General features: G+C 34.1%; 1 protein-coding gene and 1 pseudogene across 1 annotated transcript; one reads left to right on the forward strand and one right to left on the reverse strand.

The window, feature by feature from the left end:
• Nucleotides 1-1773: 1773 nt before the first annotated feature.
• Nucleotides 1774-8406, reverse strand: LOC124541505 (annotated as a pseudogene).
• Nucleotides 8407-11434: 3028 nt separating this feature from the next.
• On the forward strand, nucleotides 11435-17293 carry LOC124541471 (protein ANTAGONIST OF LIKE HETEROCHROMATIN PROTEIN 1-like). Its single transcript, XM_047119384.1, has 3 exons — nucleotides 11435-12156; nucleotides 13033-13619; nucleotides 17058-17293. The coding sequence occupies exons 1-3, from the start codon at nucleotides 11914-11916 to the stop codon at nucleotides 17233-17235; spliced, it is 1008 nt and encodes a 335-aa protein (XP_046975340.1). The 5' UTR covers nucleotides 11435-11913; the 3' UTR covers nucleotides 17236-17293.
• Nucleotides 17294-17511: the final 218 nt, after the last annotated feature.

A 17511-nucleotide genomic window follows, 5' to 3' on the forward strand; every position in this document is an offset into this window, starting at 1 on the left:
TAAAACCGAAATCTCAATAGGTATGCCTATAAAATTTGAGGAGTTCCCTCGATTTCTCCAGGATCCCATCATCAGATCCTGATCTCCTGACAATGGGACCACCTGTAAAACATGCCCTTTCAAACCAAAAAAGAATTGTCAAAATCGGCCCAGCCATCTTCGAGTAATTCGGTAACATACATAAAAAATAAAAAATAAAAAAAAGGCCCCGACGAATTGAGAACCTCCTCCTTTTTTTGAAGTCGGTTAATTATATAAAAAATGAAAAACCCAGCAAGAAATGCTTTGCCCAAATACAAAAGCAAATGTACCTAAGTGGACTAAAAAAATGTTACTTTTGTGTTGCAGATCCCAATTTTTCGATTAATAAAAATGTAGAAATTATATGCATAAACTTAGATGATGAATATTTGCCAAGTTTACTTGAAAGTGCTATAAAATTTTGAAAATCCCATGTATATCCATTGTTATATAAAAGTGTAGGATAGAAAATAAAAATGCAGAAATTTAATCATTGTTTTATTTAATAAGAGAATCTTGTATATTAATTAAACCACAGGCTATAGTTATTACATCATCCAGAACTTTAACCCTTTCATCGCCAGAGTCGGATTCATCCGACAAAACATTTCGGGCTCATTCCGCCTGAGTCGGATTTATCCGACACAAAACCCTGTCTATTATATATTCAATTTCTAAAGATATTATGATGTTTTAGCCTAAAATACATATTTTTTTCGAAAGTTTATCTATTCAACCTTTTATTTAGTCTTATAATTCACATTTACTATATCAAGAAACAAAATAAAATCCTATTTCATTACGGTAAATTTACTAATATTATTCAGGAGAAAATGCATTGACTTCCAACGCCTGTGTCGTATTTATCCGACCGTAGTGATGAGACATAATGTTAAAAATTTATAAGATATGGAATATTTATTAACAAAAATATTGTATTAAAGACCAACTTATTTAATAAAATTGCACATTAAGTTATTGTAATTTAATAACGTGTTGTTTTTATTGTGTGAATATATATTTTTCTAAGAAATTAGCGATTTCTGTATGGACAACTATAAATGCAAATTCCCATCCCTAGACTGTTTCCATTTTGCTAATATAGCCAGCGCCTGTGTCGGATAAACACGACCGTTCATGACGTCACAACCGTATGGAACTTTCAATTAGTGTTGCGCGTATTTTTGTAATAGTTTTATGTTCCTGTTTTAATTACCATGACGACTGCTGAATGATTAATACGGATTCTAGAAGGTGATGACGTTGATGAATTTGTGTCAGACGAAGATTTTATTATTGATGAACAGTAATTATAATTTTTATTTAATTTTTTTTTAGTTTTTTTTAGTCTTATTTCAACTGAGGTAGGGTTAAAGCAGGACATAACCTCCTCGAAATATGGAGTAGCCCGACGGTGAGTAAGGTAACCAGAGCTCCTGGGGGGGTGTTCGGCAATGCGCTTGAGGTGCTTTTAGTTTTTAGTGTTACAAGCTACGGTTGTCACTTACCATCAGGTGAGCCCTACGCTTATTTGTCGACTTAGATGTATAAAAATTATAATAATAATTGTAATGTATCATTTTTTAAATTTTCATTCAGTAGTAGTAGTAGAGTATACTGTAGTAGGTAAGTATGTATGTAGTTGTTGGTTAACCAAGCTCTTAAATACAATATCATTATTATAGCGAAATATCGACATCAACATAAAAAAATGTACCCACAACCCTATTTGTTGTAGGTATTATTTTATTGTTAAATGTGTTGGGCGCTGGGGGCACACCAATCGGTAAAAAGTCTGGCGGTGAAAGGGTTAACCAAACTTAAGTTAAGACATGCGTGTGGTTTTAACATATTGAATTCACGTAATCGACGTATTACCCGCTCAACATGAATACGTAAGCTAGCTACTTGTTTAGTTTCCTTGGCTTCAGCTTCTGTTAACTTGGCTCCAGATACAACACTTGGAGGCCGTCCTAATAGCACACCCATTTTACGTAAATACACTTCCACATGTTTAAATCCTCTATCTGCCATAACGCACATATTAGGTTGCAAACATTTTGAGAAATCTGAAGTTTCCACAATGCATGTGTCTGTTATTCGGCCTCCATAACCATATGAAATATAATTGATTAAACCATAAGGGGTTCAAGATATGAGGTACTTAATTGTGTTGGCTTTTTTGTAATCAGACCAGGTAAGAGCTTGATTTATGGCCTTCGAAGGCTTTTGTACTTCGATTTCCAAACAATCTATTATACAACTCACCTTATGATATTTATGCCTAAAAGCCATAGGTAATATCTCCTTATCTAGTGATACAATAAAAGGACGCATTACACTTGCTATAAGAGGTATATTTTTAAAGAAAATTTTGCATGGATAAGATCTATCAATGCCGAAGTCATCAGCAAGTTCACGGAATGAATTGTTTAACCTATTTTTTTTTAGACAAAGTAAAATATGGTTAAACGGTAGGCCTGTCAGTTCTTGAATCAAGTTAACTAAGTAATAACAATTTAAAGGAATGCCAGTATAAGAACGGGGGCGCTTTTTAATTTTCTTCAAAGTGCACTCAATAGCGTTTAAATCTTCTGTCCTTTTGTCATCTTCTAGCATCTCGCTACAGTCAGATGTAAACTCCATTTGAAGAGATTTTATGGATGATGATGGCTCATCAGAGGGAGCGTAAGAAGTATCACTGTCTGATTGTTCTATTTGTTTGACTATTTTACTCAAAACATTTTTACTTGGTCTTGATGGTTTACTATTAACATCATGCTTGATTTTAAATGGTGATGTACAAACAGAATGTAGATACGGTTTCAATGGTGATGTCATCTGATTTACCAAATTAACTTTTGTTTGGTTGGCTTTACTTCTAAATGTTTTACATATGTGTACTTAAATTGCCTTATGCAATATTCTTGGTGGTAAATGGGGAACTTCTTCAACAATCTGCTGAACTGTAAAACAAATGTTTTATTATAGAAGTGCAATGTTATAATTATGAACACAAATAGAAAATTACAAGGTTACAAAAATCTATGTTGTTTTATAGCCAGTATCACAGAATGAATCTCAAGCATAGATCATTTCTTGAGATTTGTACAAAGGGATGCCGCTTGTTTAAGTATTAAAAACCTGTTTATTACTGAACTAGAAGAAAAAACAATAGCATCTGTATGTCAGAAAATTTATATGTCTTTTTGATCTCAATTAATGGAGAACTAAAAATTATATTTTCTTTATATTGTTTGCAATGAGCCCTAAGTGCAGTAAAAAATCCATATAGTCTATACTAAAACACCGCTATATAAGATAATCTGTAATATGGGCCTAAGTACACCAACAGTATATGCAATAATACTGAATTAACATTCTATTAAGTTAGTAAACTATACCTGAACTACGACATGCAATTTCTTTTGAACTTGATGGCTCTTCAACTTGCTTTTCACACTCTCCAAGAATCTCTTCAACATCACCATACTTCGTTTTTTAGCTATATATGTTCGCTACGTTGTGTAAGATGTGTGTGTTTCCTGCCTGGTTGGCAAGTAAATTTTGTGGGCATACATCCTGGTTTCATACGTACTTGCGATACCGACCTCATCACATGAATATTCCATAAAATTTTCCATGTCATTTGGCAACTAAAAAATGCAAAGTATACAAACATAACCTCAATAAATGACTAGTTATTCCATAGCCTCTACTTTCAACTATTTCAAGTCAAAGAAACATTATATTTTGTTAAAAATCTATCAATTCATGATAACATACTCACATCAAAGTGATCTTCACAGAAATAAAGTGGCGAATTTGTATTTACATCGTTCGGGTTTCGCCGTGCAAGCTTTAACCATTTATCTCTTATTATTTTCTTGTATGGGACATGTACAAACACCTTGTTGAGTGTCGTTATTGATGTATTTTTGCACTGAGGCACTGCACACCACTTATAAACTTTAGAATTCATTTTTAACACAAAAATACGCAGTCTTTGTTTACTTTGCTGTCTAGCTGCGCGTAAACAAATTTGACGTTTACATTAGTGTGACGTCACACACGACGCCATGACACGGCGACCTGTTTTCGCGCAATATTTAAAAATGGCTTTAAACTTCCAAAATCTTAAGTATATTACCGAAATAAAGGTTTTGTTGTAAACAGTAGATGGTTATCTGCATTATGGAAGAGGATTTCAAATTCTTTCGCCTTGCCTATTGTGATGTCATTGTTGTTGTAAGCCCAGTATTTTTGCCATGTCATGTTTATCCTTCTAGTTATTTCCTCTAAGATGTTGTTCAGACGAAATGAGACTTGTTTACCGAGATAAATAATATTCTACGTTTTCATTTCTTATCTTTATTGCTAATTTTAAAGGTTCATCTCAAGTCCCAGGCGAGCGCTCTCTGTCTGTAGATGCTGCATTTATTCTCCAATTTTAAAATCGATTCTGAGAATTACATTATGTCATCAGCGCAGCGCAGATATCTTTTGGCATTCTATTATAATTTCCTTTGAATAATCAATATAAAAAGAAGCATACGTAGATGCTTTTAAATCAGTAGTTGTCTCATCAAACCAATAAACAATTCATAACATTCGTACCCAGATTGTAAATTGTGAAATTATGAACCATCAGCTTCGTTTAAAATACAATGCCCAGTGCATTTAAGTAGTGCGTTCAAAGATGGACTTAATTTCACAGCTTGTCAATCAGCAGCGATAAGGCGAAGAGTTCCACTTCTCGTTTCTTTTGTCGGAAGTATTTTCTTGTCGAGCTACATTGTTTGGTGATAAATGTTGCTGATATTCTTTTCAGTAATATTACCTACTTTACGTGAGCAACACAGATCACATGCGTCTTTTTCCGGTTGAAATAAGGCTATGTTTTCATCTTTCAGAACATCTTCAAATAGTTTTCTGGAAGTCATTCTCTGGGCCTTTTTTTGTTGCCTCTTCAACATAGATACGGTATAGTTCACGTTTAGTCTGTATTATTGACTCTAATTATAATTTCGTACTTTCTTAAGAAAACTTTCTTAAAAAATGGTCACCGAAACATCTCGCAGGCAGAATTTTCCAATGTAAATATTGAGGTTTCAGTACACGCCTGTCACTTACGGTTTATTTTTTTTGTGGTAGTATTTTATTAAATTTATAATGTTTGGCACTACAGAGACTCTTAGTAAGTATGTCAGCTGGCATCTCAGCAGAAGGTAAATAAGATATATTGACCAACTCTTTAACAACACATTCTCTGATAAAATGATGCCGAACATCAATATGTTTTGTTCGTCAATGAAATAAAGGATTACATCCTAATTTCTGTGAACTCTGATTATCACTTAACAAATCAACAGGTAAATTATCAATATGGCCTCCATTTATTTCAAAAATTAAATTTCTTAAATATACAGCTTCTTTACATGCCTCGGAGAGTGCCATATACTCTGCCTCGGTGCTAGACAACGCAACAGTCTTTTGTTTATTACATTCATATGATATTGCACTTCCAGACAATTTAAAAATATACCCTGTATAAGATTTCCTGTCTATTGAACAAGATGCCCAGTCAGCATCCACAAAGCCAATCAACGAACTTCCCCCTTTACATATTTTAACCCATAGTCTTTAGTTTTACTTAAATATTTCAAAACTCTTTTTAAATATTTCCAGTGAGTCTCATCATAACAGTTATTATATTGACTTAGGAAACTCACTGCATAGGCTATAATTTTTATTTAGTTATTTAAAATACTTTATTGACCAACAACATAAGTTGTGACAAAAGGCGGACTTAATGCCTGAAGGCATTCTCTACCATTCAACCTTTAGGCCAAACAGAAAGTCATGAAGGCGGTAACAATAAATTTTATAATAAATACGATAGTAATAATAATAAAACAAGAACATAGATACAATATTATATATATGCATAAGAATACACATTTGAAATTATATATACATATATGATATAAAATAACAGAGTCGTAATAGAAATTTGAAAAACACAGCGTAGTGAGAAAAAAAGAGAAACTTAAGAAAGGTTTTTAATAAGATGATCCTGTAAACGACGTTTGAAAAATGCCATAGTAGGAGCCTTTCTAATTTCTACCGGAAGTTTATTCCATAATCTGACAGCTTGGACAGAGAAAGCGTTAGTTACGAAACCAGAGAAGTGACAGGGAAAAGAGAGAAGGAGAGAATCAATAGAGCGTAGCTGTCGATCGTGATTGTCAGAGAGAAATTTGAATTTATCCTTTAAGTAATCAGGGGAAAGAGGGTCAAAAAGAATAGAAAAAAGAGAACACAGTAGCCGTAAATATCTGCGTTGGCGGATAGGGAGCCATTTGAGCTCGGCTCGACAGGGGGAAATGTGGTCGAATTTTCGAAAGCAGAAGATGAAACGCAGGGAATTATTTATGAGGCGATCGAGTTTATTTAAAAAAAAATTCATTGAGATCGACATAACACACATCAGCGTAATCGATGATCGGATATATAAGGGCTTGCACAAGCAAAACTTTGGTTTTAATAGGGAGAAAATTTCTAAATCTATTGAGACACCTTAAGGTGGCGGTGACCGAGCGACTAACTTCATTAATGCGAACTACCAACAATGATCGCCTGACACTTAGCTGGATTTACCATGATACCATATTTATTAGACCAATTATATATATAAGTAAGGTTTCGATTAATTTTATTTACAGCTGAATCGATATCCTCCAACTTAGTATAAATATAGAGTTGCAGATCATCGGCGTAGAAATGGTAAGAACAGTCGATGTTATAAGTAAGAAAATTTATAAAAATAGAAAAAATAATAGGAGAAAGGATGCCACCCTGCGGCACACCAGCAGATAGATCAAGCCACCCGGAAAGAGATTGATCCAGCCTGACCGCTTGCTGGCGGCCGCGAAGATATGAGGAGAACCTGTCTAGAGCTGATGAAGAAAAGTTTAAATGCGTAAAAATGGCAAGAACAATATCATGATCAACCAAGTTAAACGCGTTAGAAAAATCAATAAGGACCAGTATGGTGATCAATCTATTCTCCATACCAATCCGAATATCCTCAGTTACTTTGAGAAGAGCAGTAACTGTACTATGGCCTAGTCGAAAACCTGACTGATATGAGCTGAGAATATTATTGTTATAAACAAAGGCAGAAACTTGTTGGTAAAAACTTAATTCTAAGACTTTTGACAAGAAAGGAAGAATGGAAATGGGTCTGTCGTGATTTAACTGGGAGGGGTTGGAAACTTTAGGAAGAGGAATAACATAAGCTCTACGCCATAGTACAGGGAAATCTATATCAGGTCTAGTTAAACACATAAATACATTAGTGCACCTAATAACTGCTGATATGGATATTTCTGAGAAATAGACTTAGCTTTATCTAATTTCAAATTCTTTTCCATAGGAGTATCTGAACTTTTACATTTAACCATATAGTATCTTTTTAAAATAATATCTACAAAATCCTTCTGATGTTTCATCTGTCCTAATTTTTTTATGTTAAACTTTGCCTTCAATTCACATATTAATTTATCACATATTTCTTTACTGTTATAAAATACAAAAAAATCATCCACAAATAATGCTATATACGAAATAAAACGAAATAAAATTGAAACAAGGATTGTTTTAGCAACGACACATCGCATTGACACTTTTTTCGAAGAATTGATAAAATTGTTAATATCGTGTAATAAATAATATTTAAATGGTTGCGTTTAATTGCAATGGAAGCTGACAACCCAACTATATCTCCGACATATACGTTGCTTCTGTCTCCAATTCTAATACTTTCGAGTACGAAATGCAATGTCCATAGGAATGTAAGAGGCGTAGAAGCTATTCACTGCTACTCAAACTTTTGACCGTTATCGCAAAATTTATATGTTTGGATGTCATAATTCTTCCTCTGTGAATAGCATAAATAACATCAGAAGCAAAAGACTTGGCTAAGACCAACTTTCTCGGGTCTTTTATTCAGTTATTTCAGTTATTTAAGCATTTTTAATTACACTTACCATATCCATATCATTTAAATTTGCACTGGAGGGAGTTGGAAGTAACATGTGCTGTAAAGATAAATTTTTAATTTTGCAGTACACAATAATATTTCTTAATTAAGTAATTGCAAAAGAGTGATTATAGTTGATATAGTAGACTATGAGAAGAAGCAATATAAATTACCTGATTTACATTATCTGAGTCGAATTCATTGGGGTCGACTACAAACTCATTAGGAAGCCAACTACCAATGTCTTCTTTTGGAACTTCCTTAACAGGAGGCGGACCACCACCAGTTTTAAAAACTTCCTTCCTCGGCTCAGCCTTGCGTTTCTTCTCTTTAATTTTCATTAAGCCCCACTCTGTTTTTAACTAGTTTACAGTGCGTGGAGCTCCTTGGCACATACAGTTAAAACTGAAATTAGACATTAGATTTGCTTAAGAGTAATTCTTAAAAAATACAAAAATTAATAAATCTGTTAAAAGTAATGAATATTGTTTGAGATAGAGAAAAACAATAATAGCAAAATTAGATTAAAAAGCACCTCTCTTTTAAATCATTCCATGCCACCACTTTCTTAGCGTTGGAGTTCGTGTCGGTGTTTTTATTTTCTATTTCAGGCACTCTCTCCTTCACCAAATCTATTAAGATGACATGTTTGACTTTTAGGTACTCCAACCGGCGAATTTGATTTGATGTTTCCAGTCCGTACAGTCTACCCGTGACTACGAACACTGCAAAGTGCTCGAAACGTCGGGATGTTTAAAAATAATTAATATACGCGATTCATCCGTTATAATTAGTTTTATTTAAATGTGTAATAATCGCGTAAATTTAAGACAACAGTATGTGAACCAGTACAGTCTACCCGCGACCACGAACACTGCAAAGTGCTCGAAACGTCGGGATGTTTAAAAATAATTAATATACGCGATTCATCCGTTATAATTAGTTTTATTTAAATGTCTATTAAGATGATCTTAAAAAGCAAAAACAGTAAATATTACAAATGCATGCGTAACAAAATGACAGTGCAAAATTGCAGACTTGCGAATATAATGAAACTGTTAACTAACCTTATCTTCTTCTACCCAATTTTCACTCCTCTGCTTTTTATTACTATTAATTTTACTCATTTTTAGTTTTTTATATCAATGTTGCATTTAAATTGAATGACGCGATGTTTGTCAAAAGATAGTTTTTTTCAATTTGAATATGTCCACAGGTAAAAAAATTGTTGTAACTATTTTCTACCATACATATTTTAACACTTTTTTACCGAATGCCAATATTATGTACAATAACAGCATTATAGTTATAGGAAGTTTTTCAAACAATTATGAATAAAGATTTTTATCGAACGTCTGATAGGCTTAAATGACGTTTCAACCAGGGATGTTATGGATATGAAATTTCGGTTACGGATTGGATACGGATATAGAAATGATTATTATACCGGATACGGTTACGGATACGGATAATAAATTATTTCGGATTATCCGTTAGTTTCGGTTACGGATATTATATTTTTAAGGAATTTTAAAAGTAAAATACAAATAGGTAGTTTTATTTCGTTTTTGGCAGGAATTACAATCAGTCTGTGAGTAATTATTACAGCTATTTAAAATAAAAATAAATATAAATAATTATATTGAGTATTATCTATATTTTAGATGTTTTAGATTCTAAAACACCTAAAATGAAAATGTAATAACAAAATTATTACTTATACTGAATCAGTAATTTCGTATTAAAAGAAAATATTGAAATCAGAATTAAATTAAGTTTTATAACTATAATTTAAGTCGAACATAACAATCATAGCTTCCTTTTTTATAATCTGTGCTGTGCAAACATAATTCTCATATTTTCCTTTTTTATTCTGAACTTAATCATACATTGTCTTACATTAATTTATAATAACATTGAACATTTTCAATATTCAAATTTTATCAAAGGTAAATTATACTTGACAAAAAGTAATTGCGAAATTACTTATCAAAGTCTATTTCTTAAAGGATCATAAATTAACCCAGCAGCACTGAAAAGCTGCTCACTCGGTACACTGCCAGGCGGCGGAGAGAGGTACTGTCTGACTAAAGCACTTAAACTGTTGTACTTGGTATGCATTTTCCACCATAAAAGTGGATTTTCACTGAGTGTCAACCTTTTCTCTCTATTATATTTATTTAGGAATGCTTTTTTGACAATTAATTGATTGGGTACTGTATCATCCTCATCATCACCTACGTGCTCTTTTTCGTCACTTGCGCATAATATTTCAGCTAGACAAGATTGAATGTATGAACTTGTTGATGGCAGCTGAGTCCGTGATCTCTTTGGTGAAGAAGGACCTTCATCATGAGAAGTTCTTGAACACCCAAGGATTCCTAGAATCTCTGTCTGTACTTGTTCCTTAGTAATTTCAGTGAAAAACTTGAGCTTGTAGCGTGGATCTAGATAAGTAGCTATTGTATATATTTTATTATTCTCAATGTCCTGAAATCTGACGCTGATGTCATGGACCATTTTTGTAATCATTAATTTAAAGTTTTCTGATGTGTCTTGTTTAATCTTTTCTGTTTCTAATGTGTTTTTAAGAGTATAGACTAAAGGAATCACTGAAGCTATTGTCGCAGTTGCACTATTTAACTCCCGTGTAATTTCTTCGAATGGCTTTAATATTGCAATACACTTTTCCAAGTCGAGCGATTCATCAGCAGTAAGAATCGGTATAGTATGCGCGCCCGAATACAGTATCAAGGAGTCTTTTAATTTCAATATTCTTTCCATCATATAATAAGTCGAATTCCATCTGTGAATAAATAAAACATATGTGAAATTAAACAACGTACAGAAGAAAAAAAAAACATTTATATAAAATTATTTTAGTTTAAAATAGAAATATCTTACCTTGTAGAACAATCCTGAACGATACATAATTCTGTTTGGTTCAGTCTTTCTGTTTGAATTTGTTTTAATTCTTTTTGAGCAATTAGTGAGTGATGGAAGTGAGTAGCAACTTTTTTGCACTTTGTAATAACTGGCGAGATAAATTCTTCGGTTTCCATTGCTGACCTAACACATAATTGAAGTTGAATAGTACAGTTTGCATCAGGCAAATTGGCCGTTCTCATAGCTTTTATCATATTAGATCCTTTGTCGCGTAAAATACAATGAACTGATTCATTGCTTAAGCCCCAATCTTGCAAAATATTTTTTAAATTATTCGCTATAAATTCACCTGTGTGCCGACCCTCTAATTGTTCACACTTGAGTATTATAGAAACTCTTTCATAATTATTCGTGATGCCATGAGCAGTAAGACTAAGTAACGAGACATTTGCGCTGGGCTAGGACCACACATCTGTAGTAAATGATAACTTCTCAAATTGTTTCAATAAGTCCAGAATCTTTAACTTCATTTTGTTGTAGATATCATTGCACAGTAAATTAGTAAAGTACTGCCAGCCTCTAAAGCTAGCCATTCACGGGCACTCCATTTGGAACGATTCCACGCCAGTGGCGGACGTCCAAATTGTCATGCCATTCACGAGTACGCTTGGAGTGGCGCCACTCCATTTAATTTTTCATTTTGTTCGATAGTTTGAGACAAGTGGATGTGAATTGTGAATTGTTGTGAATTTTTGTTTAAAATTAAAATGGACTAACTATTAAAATGGATTAACGAAGAAAAAGTTTTGCTTTTGTCAGCTGCTGCTTGTATTATAATTAAAAACAAAAAACCTAAACGCAAATGGTCAAAAGAGTGGTTTTTGAAACGTCAGAAGTTCTCACATACAAATTTAATATCCGAACTCAGTGCAGAACCAACGGATTGGAGAAATTATCTGAGAATGGATGAACCTACTTACTTCAAGCTTTTAGAACTCGTAACGCCATTGATAAAAAAGCAAGATACAAACATGAGACAATCAATACCTCCCCATGATAGATTAACAGCAACACTTCGTTACTTAGCGTCTGGAATGAGCTACGAGGAGTTAAAATTTCCAACAGCTATTTCACCTCAACGTCTGGGTTTTATTATCCCCGAGACATGTCTAGCTATAATGTCAGCTTTGAAAGACTATATGAAGGTAAGAATATTCTTATTATACTATATTTATTAAACTATATTCTACTTTATCCTACTAATATTATAAATGCGAAAGTTTGTGACGATGGATGGATGGATAGATATTTGTTACTCTTTCACGCGAAAACTACTAAACGGATTTCGATGAAATTTGAGAAGGAGCTAGCTGAAACCCTAGATTAACATATAAGCTACTTTTTATAGCGATATAATATTCCTGCGGGAAAATATAGTGAGCGTGATATAACCGAATTTCACGCGGGCAAAGCCGCTGGCGCGAGTCTAGTTTATAATATAAATAAATAAACCATTTATTAATCAATATAATTTAATTATCAAAAAAAGGACAGATTTTTAAGAGTTCATGTAAGAATCATTTATTATATTGTTCATTGAGAGCAATACTGATTGCGATTGGGTATCATTTACTTCATTCGATAGGACAATAGTATCTTCATTGTTAGAACTGTGTCCAACCCTGACATACTCTGCTGTAGGAACGCTATCGGTTACAACACGTGAAGTGTAGTTTAATTGATTGGTTGATCCTTGGAAAATTGCGTCATTAATGACTTTTTTGCAAAATAATTTCATTTATTCTGGCAACGCCCGCATTTCTGCCGCGACATATTGCCCAAAGACATCGGAAAAATCGAGGGGGTTTTGTTTTCCGGAATCGATCGTGTCCAGCTTGTTGGAAATTTTGTTTAAAATTTTGTCTGCGGTATCCTTTGTTTTCTTAAAAGATGATACCTTTGAGCGTTTAGATGAAGAGCTCGCTTGAGACCAACTCGCTTGTGATTCAGGGGAAAAGACTTCTTCAACAGCAGACTGTAAGGAAACAATTTTATTAAAATATATTATTTTTATGTTACAGAAGCCACAAAACAAACAAGAGTGGAAGACAATAGCAAATGACTTTGAAGACATGTGGCAGTTTCCTAATTGTCTTGGAGCAGTAGACGGGAAGCACGTTCGGATTTTTCCTCCGCCTGGCAGTGGTTCTTATTATTGGAATTACAAAAAGTTTCATAGCATTGTATTAATGGCTTGTGCCAATGCGAAATATGAATTTATTTGGTGTGAAGTTGGAACCAATGGTAGAATATCTGATGGCGGAGCAATCAAAAACACAGAGTTTTATCAAAAACTTTGTGCTCATGAATTACTTATACCGCAACCGCAGAAATGTAAAAATAGTATGAACGATTTACCATTTGTATTTATAGGCGATGAAGCATTTGCTCTTAGACCCGATTTTATAAAACCTTTTAATATATCAACTTTAAGCCATGAAAGGAAAATATATAATTATAGATTATCTAGAGTAAGAAGAATCATCGAAAACGTATTTGGAATAATGACTAACCGTTTCAGAATTTTTAAAACAAGCATAGAATTAAGTACAGATCGTGTCGATGTCGTAGTACTAACATGTTGTATTTTACACAATTTTCTGCGAAAATGAAACAACCGAGTGCGTTGGAAAAGACAGACTGACTTGTATTTATTTCATAGACAATTGCATAGATACAGTTAACATAAACTACACTAGATGTCGCTACGGTACACGTTTTGATATACAATCAATACCCCCACTATATCAAAATGAAATAACAATTTTTACTTTTGTCGAACTCCCAACAATTCTAGAAATTTATAATGTTTTACAGAATTTAAAGACTTTGTTAGTATGTCAGCTGGCATTAGATCTGTCTGAAGATACTCAATTTTAATTATATTATTTTTAATACATTCTCTACCAAAGTGGAATCTTATGACTATGTGCTTTGTTCTATTGTGAAATACAGGATTATATAACAACTTGTGTGCACTCTGGTTATCATTAAAAATTACAATACATTGCATTAGACCTATGATTTCATTTTGCAAATTCCTAAGGTAAATTGCCTCCTTACAACATTCAGATATGCCAACATACTCTGCTTCGGTACTAGATAAAGTTACATTCTTTTCCTTTTTACTTCCCCATGATATCAAACCACTAGATAGAGTAAAACAATAGCCTGTATAGGATCTCCTACCTGTGATATCACTACCCCAATCTGCATCCACATAGCCCAATATCTTGTCATCTGTGCCATTATACTTAATACAATAATCTTTAGTTCCCTTTAGGTATCTCAGTATACGTTTAGCATGAGCCCAGTGCTCTTTATTGTAACAGTTGTTGAACTGACTTAAGTACACAACAGGAAAAGCTATATCGGGTCGGGTAAGTATGGTAAGATATATTAAACATCCAATTAGTTGCTGATAAGGCAAACTTTTATCACAACTTAAATATTTTGTTAATTTTAATCCACACTCCATTGGTGTATCTACTGGTTTACAGTCAACCATATTAAATTTTTGTAACAACTGCTCAATATAATCACATTGATCTAAAGTTAAAATCTTATTACATTTATCATAATGAACTGACATACCGAGACACTGTCTAATTTGACCCAGGTCTTTAATTTTAAACTGAGATTCCAAAATATACTTTAAATTATTCGTTTCATCACTACTATTTGAAAACACAAAAATATCATCCACGTATAATGCATTATAGTCATACTTCTACCATCCTTTTTAGTATACAAACAAGGTTCATATTTCGACTTTGAATAACCATTTTCAGTTAAGCACATATCTACTTTATTATACCACATTCTTGATGATTGCTTCAATCCATAAATAGCCTTTTTCAATTTCAAAACTTTGTCTGAATCTGGGCAGTTAAACCCTTCAGGCATTTGCATATGAATATTTTCATTTAAATCACCATTCAAGAATGCAGTACACACATCTAAATGTGTTATGTCAAGTCCAAGTTTTACAGAAATAGCAAGCAATAATCTGAGAGAACTGTATCTTACTACAGGCGAGAAAGTCTCAGTATAGTCAACACCAGGTTGCTGGGTAAACTCTTTAGCCACTAACCTTGCACGGTAACGGACTTTACCACTACACTCAAGCTTTTTCTTAAGTACCCACTTACACTGCACAATAGTAGAGTTATCAGGAACATTGACTACCTCCCAGGCACCACTTTGCTCGAAGCACTCCAGCTCCTCCTGTACTGCCTGCAGCCACTGGTCTCTCTCAGGCCCTTTCAGTGCTTGCTTGAGTGTGAGACCTGTTCCACTATCCATTTCTGTGTAGCAGAGACCACCAAAACCAAATCTGTCTGGTACACGACGTTCTCTGACAGGTCTATCAGGCTTATAACTACTACTCTGTGTGTCTACACAATCTTCATAATCACTTGGTACATAATCTGAAAACTCTGTAGATGTATCCTCCTTTGCTTCTTCTGTCGATGTACAATCTGAGTCTTGTTTTTTCTTAGTCGTAGTAGTCTTTGGTTTTCCTTAAACTATCACTGTTCAGGTGGCCTAATCTGCGATGCCAAGTAAGATCCGAAGTAGTCACTGCAGCAACCAAACATTCTTTTAGATCACGTTTTCTATTGTAAATATGACAACTGTCGTCCGTAAAATGCACCTTGTTGCCATTTTGAATCAATCTACTTACTGATATGAGGTTAGTTGTCAAGTTTGGTACACAGTAAACATCTTCAATGTTTATTTCAAATTCACTGCCTTTAACTGAGGTTACAATCTTAACATCGCCAGCGCACGTAACGTTTCTTGATTTGCAACCATTATTTCTTGTTGAACTTTCCGATATCTACTAGTGATCCAATCTACATTGGCAGTTAAATGCACACTAGCACTGGAATCAATATACCAGTCCGTTTTGTTGAAACTGCCGCTTAAGAATACAGCTGAGAACGCATTAGTCTGCTTACGGTCTGCATTTTTGTTGAACTTGGGATTATTCGGGCACTGTGATCGATAATGTCCAGTTTGTTTACATCGATAGCATCTGACACTGACAGTTTTCGAGTTGACGTTTTCATTTTGATATTTGACGCCATCTTTGCCAGTACTGCCACTCATAGACGCACTTGATTTCGACTTGGTCTGTTGGTATTTCCTTGACACTGCGAGCGCGCCATCCACATTGTCTATACTTCCGGTTTCCATGTCTAGAAGCTTGCTTTTAATGGCGTCCGTTACTTGAATGCCCGAATGCTCTATCGCCATAATCATGGGAGAGAACTTCTCTGGTAATCCAGCTAGTAGCAGCGAACCAATCCATTCGTCGTTTATTGCAAATCCTGTTCCACATAGTTTCTGACCCGTCTCTATTATTTGCGTTACATAAGAGGTCATGGAACTGCAATTCTCCAATCGAATAGATATCAAATTTCGTAAAAGACTGATCCTTCTAGTAAACCCAGAATCGTCGAAGAGCGACTTGAGTTTTTCCCACAGCTCCTTTGTAGTTTTAACGGTCTTGATATGAACATATAACGATGAGTCTATAGTGAGTACAAGCTTCGCCTTTGTCTTCGCGTCGTCTGCAGCTGATACAACAACTTCTGTACCACTTTCATCTCGTTCGGTCTTGATACACTTCATCATCCCTTCGAGTATTAAAAAGTTTTCTGCTGCGAACACCCATTCGTCATAGTTCTCACGACCACGCAACTTCGGCACGTTTATAATGTAATTGGCCGCCATTACGACAAAGCGATCGAACCGAGCACCGGCACCCACGTAGCACAATACACTTACAGTACACTTTTTACGCGGAAACTGGCCGAACCAATTTGGAAATATCGATAAACGATCGAACTGTAACAAATTACTTTCACAATTGGCCGCTCAGAATAAAAGTCTGGGCCCATAACCTCTTAAATAAAACAACCGAGTGCGTTGGAAAAGACAGACTGACTTGTATTTATTTCATAGACAATTGCATAGATACAGTTAACATAAACTACACTAGATGTCGCTACGGTACACATTTTGATACACAATCAATAACTTGTACCCGCTATTCCAGTGATGATATTGAAGATGAAAATACTAACACGTTGCCTTCGCTGGACAGATCATTAAGCACTAGAAACTGTAGTAACGATGCCAAACGTGCGAGAGAATTATATGTTAATTATTTTAACCACGAAGGAAAGGTAGAATGGCAAGAAAATAAAGTGTAATGAATTACTACTTGAAGTGTAATATTAATGATAAGTACTAATTTTAAATATATATTATTAAAAAAATTCAATTGTTTTATTTACTCGTACTTCTAATTACACTACTTGAAGTGTAATATTAATGATAAGTACTAATTTTTGAATATATATTATTAAAAAAATTCAATTGTTCTATTTACTCGTACCTCTTCGAACTCTTCAAATGGCATATCATCGAGTGCTGAACGCGGTGTTTTCGATGGTCTGGGAGTGTTTGTTTCTTCTAAAAACAACATC

This window comes from Vanessa cardui, chromosome 28 (genome assembly GCF_905220365.1).
Source record: "Vanessa cardui chromosome 28, ilVanCard2.1, whole genome shotgun sequence".
Classification (NCBI taxonomy): Eukaryota; Metazoa; Arthropoda; class Insecta; order Lepidoptera; family Nymphalidae; genus Vanessa; species Vanessa cardui.

Coding starts and splice junctions, on each gene's coding strand:
- LOC124541471 (XM_047119384.1), top strand. CDS start 11,914: ATGGATGAACCTACTTACTTCAAGCTTTTAGAACTCGTAACGCCATTG. Junction 12,157..13,032: donor CTTTGAAAGACTATATGAAG/GTAAGAATATTC, acceptor TTTATGTTACAG/AAGCCACAAAACAAACAAGA. Junction 13,620..17,057: donor TTACACAATTTTCTGCGAAA/ATGAAACAACCG, acceptor TACACAATCAAT/AACTTGTACCCGCTATTCCA.